General features: G+C 39.8%; 1 protein-coding gene across 1 annotated transcript in view; it reads right to left on the bottom strand.

The window, feature by feature from the left end:
• TBC1D30 (TBC1 domain family member 30) overlaps positions 1-13,131 on the bottom strand; it is a 75,715-nt gene extending 62,584 nt beyond the window's left edge. Inside the window, exons 1-2 of the mRNA XM_028110813.2 lie at positions 12,551-13,131; positions 7,615-7,779 (exon numbers count right to left, since the gene is read on the bottom strand). Coding sequence (XP_027966614.2) covers positions 7,615-7,779; positions 12,551-13,097 — 712 coding nt within the window. The 5' untranslated portion in view covers positions 13,098-13,131. The remainder of the gene's footprint in view (positions 1-7,614; positions 7,780-12,550) is intronic.
• Between the last annotated feature and the right edge of the window lie 1,712 nt (positions 13,132-14,843).

Genomic DNA, 14,843 nt, shown 5'->3' with positions numbered 1-14,843 from the left:
GTGCTGACAAAGCACTCACTCTCTCCTCCCTTCCATGTCCACAAAAGTGTTCTGCTTTGACCTACTTTATACAAGCAAGAGCAAGGCCACGGTGGTCAGCTTTGAATCAAAAATAAAAAGCAGGCCACTCCCCCAACTTAGCTGATCACTCAGCAAAAGATGCCACAGGACTCGTTTATAACCTTGCTCCCTGGCTTCCCCAGAAGGGGGTCCTGTGCATTCTCAGGAGAACCCAACATCAGGCTGTGACCCAGAGACTGGTTTATCTTTGGGGAGCCTTTGTCTAACAGAGGCAACATTAATTACCCTTTCCCTGTACAACCAGACTTGGGCTTGCCACTCAGTTTCTCAAAACTATACATTGTTTAGGAATGTATACAAGAGTTAGAAAAGCTATAAAGAAAATTAAGGGAATGATTAACACAGATGTGAGGAAGAGAGGTAATTTCAACCAGGGAGGAGCACTCAGGAGCTTCTAATGTGCTAGTAATTATTACTCAGTCTTGGTAGGTAGATATCCACTTACATAGGACTTTATTTTTTTTAATTTATTTCTAACACATATATGTGTTAGAATGCTCTTCTTATGATGATACATTCTATAATAAAAGATAATTTAAGTAGTAATCGAATTCCTGTTTAAATCAGTGAAATTGTTTTAATATCCTGAAACACCAAAGAAACCCCAAAAATAGTCTTTAAAATTTTCTGCCTATAAATGTGAAAAGTTATGTGAAATGGGCAAATTCTATATAATGTACCAAAGCTGATGTAAGAAGAAATAGAAAATATAAATAAGCCTATAATTATTTTTTTAGATTGAATCCATAATTTAAAACCTTCTTACAAAGCTTCAGGCCCAAATATTTTACCAGCAAATTCTTTTTTTTTTTTAAGATTTTATTTATTTATTTGAGAAAGAGCAGGAGGTGGGGCAGAGGGAGAGAGAGAAGCAGGCTCCCCGCTGAGCAGGGAGCCCAACACGGGGCTTGATCCCAGGACCCGGAGATCATGACCTGAGTCGAAGGCAGACAATTAACCAACTGAGCCACCTAGGCTCTCCTTATCAGCAAGTTCTATCAAACATGAAAGAAATAATTCCAGTCTTACATGGTCTCTTCCAAAGAATGGAAAAAGTGAGCACATTCTGAAACTTCTTTTATGAGGCTCCAAAAACCTGACAAGAGCATTATAAGAAAGTAAAATTATAGGCTTGTCACTCATGAACATAGCCATAATAATCATCAACAAAATATTAACAAATCAAATCCAGCAATATATACATACACATATATACATATGTATGTATATATATGTACATGTATCTCATGACTCAGGATATTTGCAGGAATGCAAAGTTGTTTTAACATTCAACATATTATCTCAATATGGCAATAAAGTATATGATAAAGTTCAATGTCTTAGCAAATTGAACAAGAGAATTTCCTTAATTTGATAAAGGATTTCTACATAAAACTTTCAGTAAGCATTGTACTTAATGGGGAAATGATAGGGCAAAAAAAAAAAAACTTTCCCTCTGAGATTGTACCTCCGATAAAAATTTCACCCCATTATCACTACTTCTATTCAACATTATCCTGGAGGTCATAACCAGGTTGAGGTTATCCTTGTCCTAACTAAACAAGAACAAGAAATGAAAGAATGGTAATGAAAACTGACATAAAACTAACAGTATTCACAGATGATAAAGGTTATCTTCTTTAAAAAAATACAAAAGAAAAAAATACAAAAGAATTTACTGGGGCACCTGGCTGGCTCAGTTAATGGAGCATGTGACTCTTGGTCTCAGGGATGTCAGTTTGAGCCCCACATTGGATGTAGAGATTACTTAAAAGAAACTAAAATCTTTGGGGCCCCTGGGTGGCTCAGTCAGTTAAGCATCTGACTCTGGATTTTGGCTCAGGTTTGAGCCCCACATCAGACTCAGCGCTGGGCATGGAGCCTGCTTAAGATTTTGTCTCTCTCTCTCTCCCTCTGCCCCTCCCCTCTCTTAAAAAAATCTTTTAAAAATAATAAAATAGGGGTGCCTGGGTGGCTCAGTCGGTTAAACATCTGCCTTCAGCTCATCTTGATCCCAGAGTCCTGGGATCGAGCCCCGCATTGGGCTCCCTGCTCAGCAGGGAGTCTGCTTCTCCTCCTCCCTCTGCCCCTCCCCCAGCTTGTGCTCTCTCTCTCTCTCTCTCTCTCTCTCTCTAATATTTTAAAAAATAAAATCAAAAATCAAAAAATATAAAATACAAAAGAATTTATAGTTAATTAGAATCAACAACAAAAAAGTAAGAGTGTTGGATATAAGGTCAATATGCAGAGAACAACCATATTTCTATGTATTAGGAACAAATAGAAAATGAATTTTTTAAAACATACCAATTTAAAATAGCATCAAGAAACCTCAACTATCTAAGAATAAATCTAGTAAAAGATATGTGAGACCTCTACACAGAAAACTGTAAATATACCAAAAACCATAAGATACCTAGGAATAAACCTAAGCAAAGAGGTAAAAGACCTTGGGGCACCTGGGTGGCTCAGTTGGTTGAGCATCTGACTCTTGGCTCAGGTCATGATCTCCTGGGTCTGGGATTAAGCCCTTTGTGGAGCTTGGTGTTGGGCTCCACACTCAGCAGGGAACCTGCTTGAGATTTTCTCCCTCTCCCCCTACCCCTCCCCCAGCTTGCACTTCCTCTCTCTATCTAAAATAAATAACTTCATATGCAGAACACTTTAAAAACTCCTGCAGATCTATAAGAAAAAGTAGACAATCCTTTTCTTTGGAGACAAACAGCCAATAAACATACGAAGAGGTACTGAACCACATGAGTAATCAGTAAAATGAAAATAAAAATCACACAGATACTAAACAAACACTCATAGAATAGTTAAAATTTAAAAGACTGGCAACATTAGTACCAATTGTTGGCCACTCCAAATCTGCCTTTACCTGTGTTTTTTTTTTTTTAATTTCCTATAGTACTTATCACTTTACCAGCTTCTTACACACATAAATACTTATTGATTTTTAGTGAGCAGGTGACCCAGCTAGGTTAAGGAAAGTGAATTATGGAACTTTCTGGAAAGTTATTATGGAACTTTCTATGGAAAAAGAGAAAAAGAGATCCATTCTTTCAGGTAAGGTTGTTTAATTGGAGCTGCTATTTTGGCCATTTTGGTGTTATTCAATGCAGAGGAAAGCACAGCTAAGAGATGAAATCAGTCTTAAAGATAACTATTTGAACAGCTGTATCTGATTTGGTTACACCCGAAGCCACATCCCTGGAGTTTTAATTACGTAAGCCAATCAATTTCCTTTTTCACTTAAATCAGTTTAAGTTGTGTTTCTGTACTCATGACTGAAAGATTTTTCACTATTACATTGTTATAACAAAACAAAACGATAGACTGAAAAGCAGTACATTAATCATTCAAAATTCTATTTACGGATAATTTATGTCAATGGCACTAGCTTGTGATATTACATGAAAAGGCAGGATACATAAATGTTATTTAGTACACTGACTTTGGAAAAACTTTGTATAAAAAACAACTTGAGGGGCACCTGGGTGGCTCAGTCGGTTAAAGCGCCCAACTCTTGATTTTGGCTCAGGTCACGATCTCAGGGTCCTGGGATCAAGCCCAGCATCGGGCTCCCTGCTCAGTGGGAAGTCTGCTTGTCTTCCTCTCCCTCTACCCTTCCCCCTGCTCGTGCTCCCTCTCTTTCTCTCTCAAAATAAAATGAATAAATCTTTAAAAAAACACTTGAATAAATATTTAGAACTATAAAAAGATTATCTTTAGAAAATGATTTTTCCTCTTCTTTTTATAATTTTGTATTTTCCAAAGTTTCCATAAGAAGTATATTATTTTTAACACTGTTTATTGAGATATAATTCACACACCATAAAATTCACCCTTTTAAACTGTATAATGTAGCAATTTCTAGTATATTCACAAAATTGTGTAACCATCACCCCTACCTAATTACAGAACATTTTCATTACCCCAGTAAAAAAACCATAGCATTAGCAGTTAGTCCTCATTCTCCCTAACCTAGCCCCTGACAACCACTAATCGACTTTCGATTTCCATGGATTTACCTCTTTTGGACATTCCAAATAGAAGCATACAATACATGGACTTTTGTGTGTTGCTTCTTTCACTTGGTATAATGTGTTCAAGGGTCATCCATGTTGTAACATGAATCAGTACTTCATTCCTGTTTATGACTGAATACTATTCCATTATGTGGATATACCACTTTTGTTAATCCATTCATCCATTGATAGACATGTGAGTTGTTTTCACTTTGGGGCCATTATGAATAATGCTGCTATGAACATTCCTATGTTCAATTCTCTAGGAGTGGAATGGCTGGTTGAGCACATTTACTTTTTTTATGCAAATATTTACTTTTATAATTTGTTTTAAAAACACAGAGAATTGTTTCTTAGCGGGAAATGTTGACTGTCAGTGCCACCAAACTCAGAGCCACACAAATTCCTTCTCCTGCAGCAGAGAACAAGGTACTATTCTAGAGAAGACAACCACAGGAAAAGAGGAACAAGGCCCATTGACCATTTGACAAGTGTTAGTGTCTGCCAGGCATTCATGATAGCAAGATTTAATCTCATTATTTTCAAGATGCCAGAGTAGACACATCAATCAAACGAGGCTGTAAGCTGTTTAAAATTCTTGTGCTTATTGACAAGGCTAAAATAAAGACCATACTTCCATGAATGTTCACATTTTTTCCATTCTTTTCTCTTACCACAGTTTTCCAACGACAGCTAAATTTTATCACTTGACTTATACTACCATTTCACAAACGCAACCAGCATAAATAACTTAAGTATTTACTACACCAATGCAGAAAACTGTAAAATTAGGAAATGCTGATAATTAAAAGGGCCTCCCTTCTGTCTTCAGGAAAAAATAGTTAAACCATAAGATAAGCAAATCACTTAGAAATCTTAACATCAGAATCAAACTCCTGGCCAAATATTCATCTTATTCTTCTCATTGTCTTGAAGTCGGGAGGTGGATTTTCCTGCACAACTCCATGTACCTAATGAACAGTGACCACTGCTCTCATTCTTATCATTAATTTTGTTATTAATATTAACTTGGTTATACCATGGTTATCCTTAGACAGTTAAATATAGGGAGAAAATCTGCATTTCTAGAAGGCAAATAGCGATCCTGCTCTTCTTAACCCCATCCCTGTTTTAAAATAAAGGGATTCTACCATAAGGCTTGGTATAGGAAACTATAAAATCCAGGCAGTTACATCATACATGTTCAAAATAAAAACGATCTAGTCATTTTGGCTCATAATCCACACTTACTTATGAAATCACTACATCCCCTTTGGTGTATCAACAAGAAATGACCCATTTTAATTAAAGATTAAAATAGTTTTATATTATAACATGTAATGGAAGGGGGAACATCATTTATGGAAAGAATTATAAGCACTGGATCCATATACAGAGGGGGTAATGGGGGTTATCTGGACTTTTGCATATTAAAAACAAAGAAATCAACACGCATGTTGTTCTTAAATGCATCACTGCCAATCACTACTAAAATGAAAGCTCAGTTATTCAGTATAAAATAGTGAAATCTAAATTCTTTAGAATTCTAATCAAATGTATCTATTAGTTGACTTTGAGGAAAGAGGCAAAATGTGCAACTACAAGAATCAGACAGTCACAAAACATCTAAACTCTGGAGAAATAACTATTCAGTCAAATCTTGAACAATGTCTATGTCATAATATAATATCATATGATGAGAATGATAAATCTGATCCACTGTCATTTCTTAATTCAACAAAAAACATTCTGTTCCATTTAGTTTTAAGTCTTATTACCAAGGTGATCATTGAACTCCCAAGGTTAAAAGGCATTAAGCCCATACTCTCTGAAATACAAAATCGTGGCTAGATTTAAAGAGATAAGTTCTAAAATACATAGGAAGGCTGCATTCACAAATTCACAAATTGAATTAGGTGCTTGTGAACACATTTTTCTAAAAAGACACAAATGCCAGTCCTTTTACCAGTCAAGTAAATTTAAACTCTAAACGATTATCAGAGTCCCTGGTAATTATCAACCCCTGATCCTGTGCCAGTCAGACATTCCTCTCTGTCTCCTTACACTGGTTCCATCCCCCCTTAGACTTTCCCACACATCCAAACTCCATGCATTTACCACTTTGTGCTTCCGGTACAAACAATAATAATGGATAGATGAAAACACAGTTGACAGAAAAATCAAGTTATTTCAAAATAAAAGGGGAAAATAACAGCATTTTTACTAGACACTTGGGAATCCATCAGAATCTATGGAAAAATATCAAATACCTACAACACATGCTAATTTTTGTAGATAGACATATATAAATATACGTAGATGTGTACGTCCATCTACGTCTGTATTCTCCTTTTCTAGCTATTTCAGACAAGTGCCTGGCTCTGGAGAAAACCCTATTCAAAACCAGTCTATTCAATGACACCCCTGCTTTCTGCATGGACCATTATATCATTATATAATTAAGCAACATTCTGTTTAATATACATTAGTTTGAAACCTTCTTTAGTAAACAGCAAGAATAATAATTTGGGGATAACAAAAAGCGGTAAAATAAAACAGGAGGAAGAAAACATGGTATTTACTTTTAATAATAAGCAGAATTTAAGCCATTCCTTTTATTATCTGAAACTAATGAAGCCCTGAAAATTGCTTTATGAAAACAAACACATCTTAACTTGGAATTAAAAAAAAAAAACTGTAAAAGGTATCACTTTATATATAAAATGTGACAGGGTAAAGAAACAAAGTAAGGCAACTAACTTGCACATGCACCTAAAAAGCTGTCACAGGCATTTTATCAAAGCATCATTGGTACCTCTATTTGCCATACCTGAACATACTGTTCTGCCATGCTGCATGTTAATAAAGAATACAAAACAAAAATAAGGACATGTTAGCAGAATAAAACATAAAACTACTGCATGGAGAATTTAAAAATTAATTCACAAGCTTTTGTATCTAGAATTTAACATGGATCAGGGATTTAACATTTTTAACTCAATTAACAAACCACGCAGCTCTTAGCTATGAATGGATGACCCCTGAGACAGATTTCATTTGTTAAAATATTTTGTCCTTTTTATATTTCAAAGCAAGTTGTAAGATCCTATTACAAAAGTGTCCTTCTAAGTCAATTTTTAATGCACTTATTAGAGTGACACAGCATAAGAAAACAAAGATATGTCTTTTAGGTTGTGTCTCTTTGATGTCATTCTAAAAATAACGATTTTAGTCATTGTTTAGCATCAGGTAAAAATAACCATTGTCAAAATGAAGTGCTGCTTCAAATCCAGAATAATAAAACTAAGTTTGTAACATCAGACTTGACCTATACATTGCAACCGAAAGACTACGAAACTGAGTTGTTCATAGTTCTTAGTTCCAATCCTATAAGCTTCTATTTAAAACTTTGCAATATAGTCAAAAACATGACTACTGGCTCAGCTCCACTAACATTCCAGACACATGTGGCAAAAGGGCTAACCCGCACTCCCGCACTTACTTCGCTTCTGGGACACAGCCTGCAAGCATGCAGTCACAATATCGCAGTTTCTCTGTACTTTGTGCAGAAGCCTGTCTTTTTGCTTCAGCTGCCGGAGTAACTTTGCCGACTGAATGCCAATTCTGTACTTTAGCTCTCGAAGGATTGTCTTCAGTTCAGTAGTGTCTATCAGTAAAGAAAAAATAAAATAAATACCCAGAGAGGAATACAAATTCCAATATAATACTAATCATAGGATAAACATCTAGAATATCCATTTAAACCAGGTAATTCTGGATTCTCACCCAGGATTACGTGTATGTATTCAGCTGAGATATTCTTTTTTTTTTAAAGATTTTATTTATTTATTTGAGAGAGAGAAAGCAGGAGCAGGGGTGGGGGGGAGCGGCAGAAGGAGAGAAAGAAGCAAACTCCCCCCACTCGCCTAGGAGGGAGTCTCGATCCCATGACCCCCAAGATCATGACCTGAGCCAAAAGCAGACACTTAACCCACTCAGCCACACAGGCGCACCCAGCTGAGATATTCTGATCAAATAAGTCACTTACCCATTTCCTGTCCTGTCACGGAAACAAACACTGTAAGATAAATTTCATCCCTGAAGCTACTTGCAACATGTAAGCAAAGACTCTTGTCCTATTTAGCTCTGGTTACAAATTTACCTTCCATTGCTGAAAATTGGCATGTATATTTTGTATCATTAAAGTGCTCAGATGGTAAGCTTATAAGAAAAGAATCCTTTTGAGTCTGTCATATCAATGATAAACCTAATAGCTGATAACAAATATTTTTAAAAGCACTCACATGTTTGTACATGATCAGTTAAAAGTAAATAATAGAACCACATTTTCTAATGTAGATGAATATAGCAATATTGGTTTTGTTTTAAATATACAGTCTTCCAATAGCTTGACTATTAGGTACAATATTTCATTTTAGAAACTCAGCAATTTTTCAAATATTATAGAAAATTCATTTCCTTTAAACAGATAAATTAAGGATAATTCTACATTCATAAAATTAATATTCCCAACAGTTGTTTTCCACAAGTGAAAAAAGATTTGGGAATCAAAACTATTGACAATCTTTATACGAATAATCATTACAATTTGGGAGTTCTGTTTGTCACACTTTTTTTTTAAAGAACTTATTATTTATTTGATAGAGAGAGCACAAGTGGGGGTAGGGGCAGAGGGGGAGGGAGAAGCAGGCTACCTGTTCAGCAGGGAGCTCAACACAGGGCTCCATCCCAGGATCCTAGGATCACGACCAGAGCCAAAGGCAGACACTTAACCAACTAAGCAATCCAGCCACCCATTTGTCACTTGATATTATCACTAGTCTCTACAGTGTGACCTGCCAGTCAGGCAAGAAGCTTCCATTCAACCTGGCATTGGCTAGGCCCTCATTAAACGTCCTGGGTGGGATTTGGATCCATTCATTTTTTTTTTTTAAGATTTTTTTATTTACTTATTTGAGAGAGAGAGACACAGTGAGAGAGGGAACACAAGCAGGGGGAGTGGGAGAGGGAGAAGCAGGCTTCCCGCTGAGCTAGGAGCCTGACATGGGGCCCGATCCCAGGACCGTGGAAATACGACCTGAGCCGAAGGCAGACGCTTAACAAGTGAGCCGCCCAGGCACCTCTGGATCCATTCATTTTTAAGGGGATTTGGAAAAACTAGTAGGGACCAGAAGAAAAGAAAAGAAGTGTTCGAAAGTAAAAAAAAAATTCCAGAGATCAAAGAAAATGAACTTTGGGGGTCTGTATAACAGAAGTGCAAGTGCAAGGGGGGTCCTTCAACAGCAGTCGTATTTGACCACATCATGGAAAATGCATTTGACCTTAAAAAGAACTCCCTTTGCATCAAAAACGAATGATGTATTGTATGGTGACTAACATAACATAATAAAATTTAAATAAATAAATAAACAATGGATCGTGGATCACTACATCAAAAACTAATGATGTATTGTATGGTGACTAGCACAACATAATAAAATTTAAAAAAATAAAAATAAAAAAATAAAAAAAAAGAACTCCCTTTGGACCAAGCGACTATCTTTGTGATTTTAGGCAAGGTAGTGCTCTGAGTCTCAAATTCTGCTTAGCATACAAGATTATTCTGAGAAACAAATGTGAATACTCTTTATAAACATCAATATAAAGAACACTAAAATAAGAATAAGGGATTACTATGAGGAAGAGAACAAAGGCCAGTTATTTCTCTTACCTTGAGTTTAAACATGGTGGTATATAGTGGGAAGAGCACATTTACATTAAATGATAATATTTGTGCTTTAAGGACAATTACATATGGAAACAAGTTACAAGAGGAGATCAGAGGCTGTTCGTTCCTAGATTCCTTCCACAGAGCGAAGAGCCTTTATTTGAATGTTGAAAATTTTTCCTTCCAGAAAGAAAAAGGGTAGGAATATCATCATCTTGCATTTACATTATAGATTTCTTCCAAAAAAGAGTCATTTTTAGTGACTGTTAGGTACCTACAGCTCTGTGATTCTCTGAATTCTATGTATTGTCCAATATGGGAAAAATCTTCAGAGGTGAGTTTAGAAATGTCTTCTACAGCAATATCTGCTGATGTATTTCTGTCCTGAAGACAGAAATAAGGTCTCCTTTATCTTTGTATGCCCCACCACATCAGCCACTTTTGCTGTTAAATGAGTGTTAAATAAATGAGCAAAAGTGAGACCATCAACTGACAAGGAGTGGACAACCTCCTCTCTAAGGCATTCTGGTGTATACGATAACAATAAAAATACTATCTAACATTTGTTGAGCATTTTACAGGCATTAACTTATATAATTATCACCACAGCCCTCTCTCAGGTTAGATGTTATTATTATCCCCATCTGTAAGTGAGGAAAATGAGACACAGAAAGGTTAAAAAGCTTGTCCAAGGTCACACAGCTAGGAATGAAGAGTGGCAGGCTCTCAGCTCCATTCTGACCTCAAAGTCCACCGCCTTTATGAAAATGCTGAGGAGCCAAGATTTCCTGAGAAATCATTTTCACGCCTCACATAAATGAAGGACCCACATATGCTAAATATCTTTAAATAGGTGCTACAGCGAAATTCCTAATAGAGAGAAGAGTGAATTAACACACCAGTTATCTGCATTATATGAAATTCTTACTAAGCATTATGTTAGCAGGGACATTTTTTGACCCTGAAAAAAATCAAGTAATCTAATAAACTATGAAATTATGCAGGCAGCTGTTTTCAGGTGCTTCCAACCTGTTTCTTTATTCTTAGTATTCTAATGATCTTCATCAATAAAGGGGTGTCTGTGTGTAAGACTGTTAGAATATGGCACTTTTGTTCATTCTAAGAGGGTTCACTTAAAGGAAAGAAAAGGTTAGCAGGCAACTAACCATACAAGAAGACTGAGACTTAGAAAAAACAGACTCTTAGAGGTCTTATGAATTAATAGAGTGGTCACTGGTTTGAAATCCATGTGCAAAGCTGTGCTGTTACCTCTTCTTTACAATTTAGCTTGCCAAATTTCCTCTTCCAAAAGGAAATTACCAATCCCCAGAATTTGCTCAGTAATGAAAAGTGAACAGTCTTGTAAAAACAGAAAGCCAAATCATAATTCTTCAAAATCGACTTTGTTGGATTCTGAAAGAACTATTGCCCTACGGAACTCTTGGCATAAACAAGACACTGAGAACAGCCAAATAACTGTATAAAATGAAATGGCACTATTCCAGGCAAAGTCCCAGGCAGGGGGAGGAAGGTGTAAGCCATTTGTAACAATCAGCTGGGGGAAAAAAAAAAAAAAAAAAAAACCTTTGCTAGGAAGCCAAAAGAGGAAGTTGAAAGCTGTTTACATAGATTTGAGAAAGCTGACAGATTTATTCCTTTTCTGGCGTGTGTGTGTTTTCCCCCTCGCTGGCACCAGCTAGACTGATTACAATTAGGAGACAGGAGACCATTCTATAGTATCCTCTCCTTCCTCCCTCTCCTGGTAATTTAGCACAAGGACATTAATTCAAGAACTGTTATGGTGACCTAGCATGTTTTCCACATCCCACTTCATTCTGTAAATTGAAGTCTTGATATACCTATAAAAAAGGCAACTGTAGTAACTGTGTTAGTGCCTGAAAGGCAAACTATTATGAACAGTTGGGGGGGGGGGAATCTCAATTAGGACGTGAGCATCAGAGTCTGATAACGAAAGAAATACCAAATTAGCCTCTGCCCCACCAAAAGCAAGGCCATTTTCAGATCGACCTTTCCAACTGAAGGTACCAGCAGTCAAATCCTGTGATAGTGCCAACACAGTAGGACCCTCCACTAATCCTCCACCGACGGGGGGAAGGAAAATCCACCTAGAGCTTCCCGAAACCAGACAGGCCGGCAGAAATGGAATTCATCCGCTCTGCTTAGAAACTGCATTATCGAATTATTCTGCCTCACTAGTGAAACACTATCCTAGTGCTGTAGCCAGGGGAGGGCGGAGTAGGGGAAAGAAAAAAAAAAAAATCAGCCGCCGCAGGAGTCGCCTCTCTTCTCCGGACGCCCCCCAGGTAACTTCTGATACACGTATCAGAAACTCCAAACCTGCCCTAACAGCGGTTTTGGTGAAGTCAGAAGGTGGACTGCCCCTCCCTTTGGGCCTCCGCAAACACATGGCGGGGTGAGGAGAGACCCGCCGCTACTACCCCCACCCACTGAGGTTCCACCGGACAACTCGAGAGGGAATGGGGGCGGGGTGGGGGGCAATAAGAACTAAGTTTAGTCATAAATTGGGGACACTGTGGACACTATCGTTGGGTCAGAGGAGACGCCCCAAACGTACCATCTGAGCGCTCGGCGGCTCAGCCAGGGGCGCCCAGGTGAGCTCTGGAGCGCCCGCGGACGCGGCGGGGTCGGACTCCCGGCAGCCCCCGAGTCCCCCGGCCGCGGCGCTCACCTTTCTGCCGCAGGTACTGCATCTGGTGCCGCTGGCTCGGCCGCTCCTGCAGCTCCTGCAGCACGCGCGAGTCGCCGGCGCTGCCGCGGCCGCCCAGGAACACGTCGGAGCCGGAAGCCTCCGTGGAGCTGTCGAGGCTGTCGCGGCGCCGTTGGCGACCCCCGGGCCCGCGGCCCCCGCCCGCCGCCTCCTCCTCCTCTGCGCAGCTGTACAGCTCCGTGAGCAGCCCGCTCACCAGGGACGCCGTGCGGCTCGTCCGGCCGTCGCGCGGCTCGCCGGACGCCGGGTCCTCCTCCGCCTCCCAGGAGTCCCAGGAGCCCCGAGGCCGCTCGGCTCGGGGCACTCGGGGAACCGCTTCCTCCGCCGCGTCCTCCGGCCCTGCCCCGGGCTCCGGGCGCCCCACCTCGCCTGCGAGAAGGCCCTCCATGGCCCGCGGCGGGCGATAGCCCCGCTCCTGCCGCTCCTGCCGCTCCTGCCGCTCCTGCCGCTCCTGCCGCTCCTCCCGCCCAGCCGCGCGGGTCAGTTCCGGGAGGAGGCGCGGCCTCATCGACGCCAGGGGTGCCCTTGGCCGGGCGCCTGGCCAGCCGGCCCCAGAACCCGAGACGCTGACCTCCCGGCTGCCGGCACTCGCGCCGCGGAGCCGCGGCTCCCTGCGGGGAGGAGCGGAGGGGCGGGGTGGCGGTGCGGCCACGCCTCCGGACTACCTTGGGACACCTGCAGCAGGTGAGGCCCCACTTCTCCTGGGAGCGCTAGGTGATCCGCGTCAAGGAGGAGGATGTGGCCAGAACACATGAGGATGAAGCCTTCAGCCGGAGAAGGGAGGGCGCCCTGGCCGCTGCCACCTTCACGTTTAAGCACGTGATTTAACTCAAAAAGAGGGCAGACAACTCTTGCATCCTATTCAGCCACCGGCTAGAAATCATGCCAGGGGGAGTCTAAATGCCACTCAATAGGCCGAGGCCAGGAGCTCCCTTCTTCTCATAGTCCGGGCACAATGCCCAGCCCTTCCCACCTTCCTACCTGATCTGGTCTCCTTTCAAGGCGTTCTTAGTTCCTGACAGTAACCTTTCCAAAGACTTGGCATGTACTTGAGATTTAATAACGCCGTGAACTTTTATCCTTCAGTGAAAAATAGAGTGCTAGATTAAGATCAACTAGTTCCCAGGCATGAGACCTAACAGAGAATGAGGGTTTTAATAAATGTCCATGAGATGACCAACCCAATAAATTGACATGGCTGATTCTGACAGTAAAATCAAAAGTTTACGTGATATCCTGAGAGATGTATCTTTACATTAGATCTCAATGGAAGAACTCCGAGATGCTCTTCCACTGTATGTATTTTTGTGAATTTAATAACAATTTTCAGTTTTTGAGCCCTTGTGTGCCAGAAACTGTTCTTGTTCTTTGCACAAATTATACTATTTAATTCTCACTTTAACCCTTAAAGCAGGTAAAAAAAATACTTTTTTTATTGAGGTATAATTGACATAACATTAAGTTAGTTTCAGGGGAGCCTGGGTGGCTCAGTTGGTTAAGGGTCTGCCTTCGGCTCAGGTCATGATCCCAGAGTCCTGGGATCAAGTCCAGTATCGGGCTCATTCCTCAGTGGGGAGCCTGCTTCTCCCTCTCCCTGCCACTCCCCCTGCTTGTGCTCAGTCTCCCTCTCTCTCTGACAAATAAAAAATCTTTTTTTTTAAAGTTAATTTCAGGTGTACAACATAACACTTCAATATTTGAGTATATTTCCAAATGATCACCAGGATAAGTCTAGTTAACATCCCTTACCATACATAATTACAAAGGTAAGTGCTATTTTATCCTCACTTTTCGGATGAGGGAGCTGAGGCACAGAGAAGCTGAATTACTGCCCATCACAAAAAATAAAGTGAACTTCTCTTAAAGCTTAAAGTGTCTGGTTTTCATTATGGATAAATACATATTCCATAATGGATGAATACGTATTTGTCTATCTCCTAGCACTATTAAATATTTGCCATAGTTCTAAAAGGAGCCACAATGCACCTAGTGAACAACAGTGGTGCTTTATGTTTGTTTAGCACACTTTTTACTTTTCAAGGCACTTTCATAATAGAGCCTGACCCTACAGGTAATAACCTGATGTCTCTTGGCACTACCACCACAATACTTGTAAAAAGAGTGAGAGCAATAGGACCCTTTTTGAAATTGGAGTTAATATAAGAAAAGTGAAATGCTAATAACTTTTTCCTTAAGTATCCAGAATTTGAAATTATTCTAGAACTATTATTTTAGGTTTTATAACTGTATTAAC

This window comes from Eumetopias jubatus, unplaced genomic scaffold, assembly GCF_037043125.1.
Source record: "Eumetopias jubatus isolate StellerSeaLion01/CBP00866 unplaced genomic scaffold, mEumJub1_p1.0 scaffold_8, whole genome shotgun sequence".
Taxonomy (NCBI): Eukaryota; Metazoa; Chordata; class Mammalia; order Carnivora; family Otariidae; genus Eumetopias; species Eumetopias jubatus.
This window is presented reverse-complemented; position numbering and strand designations above follow the sequence as displayed.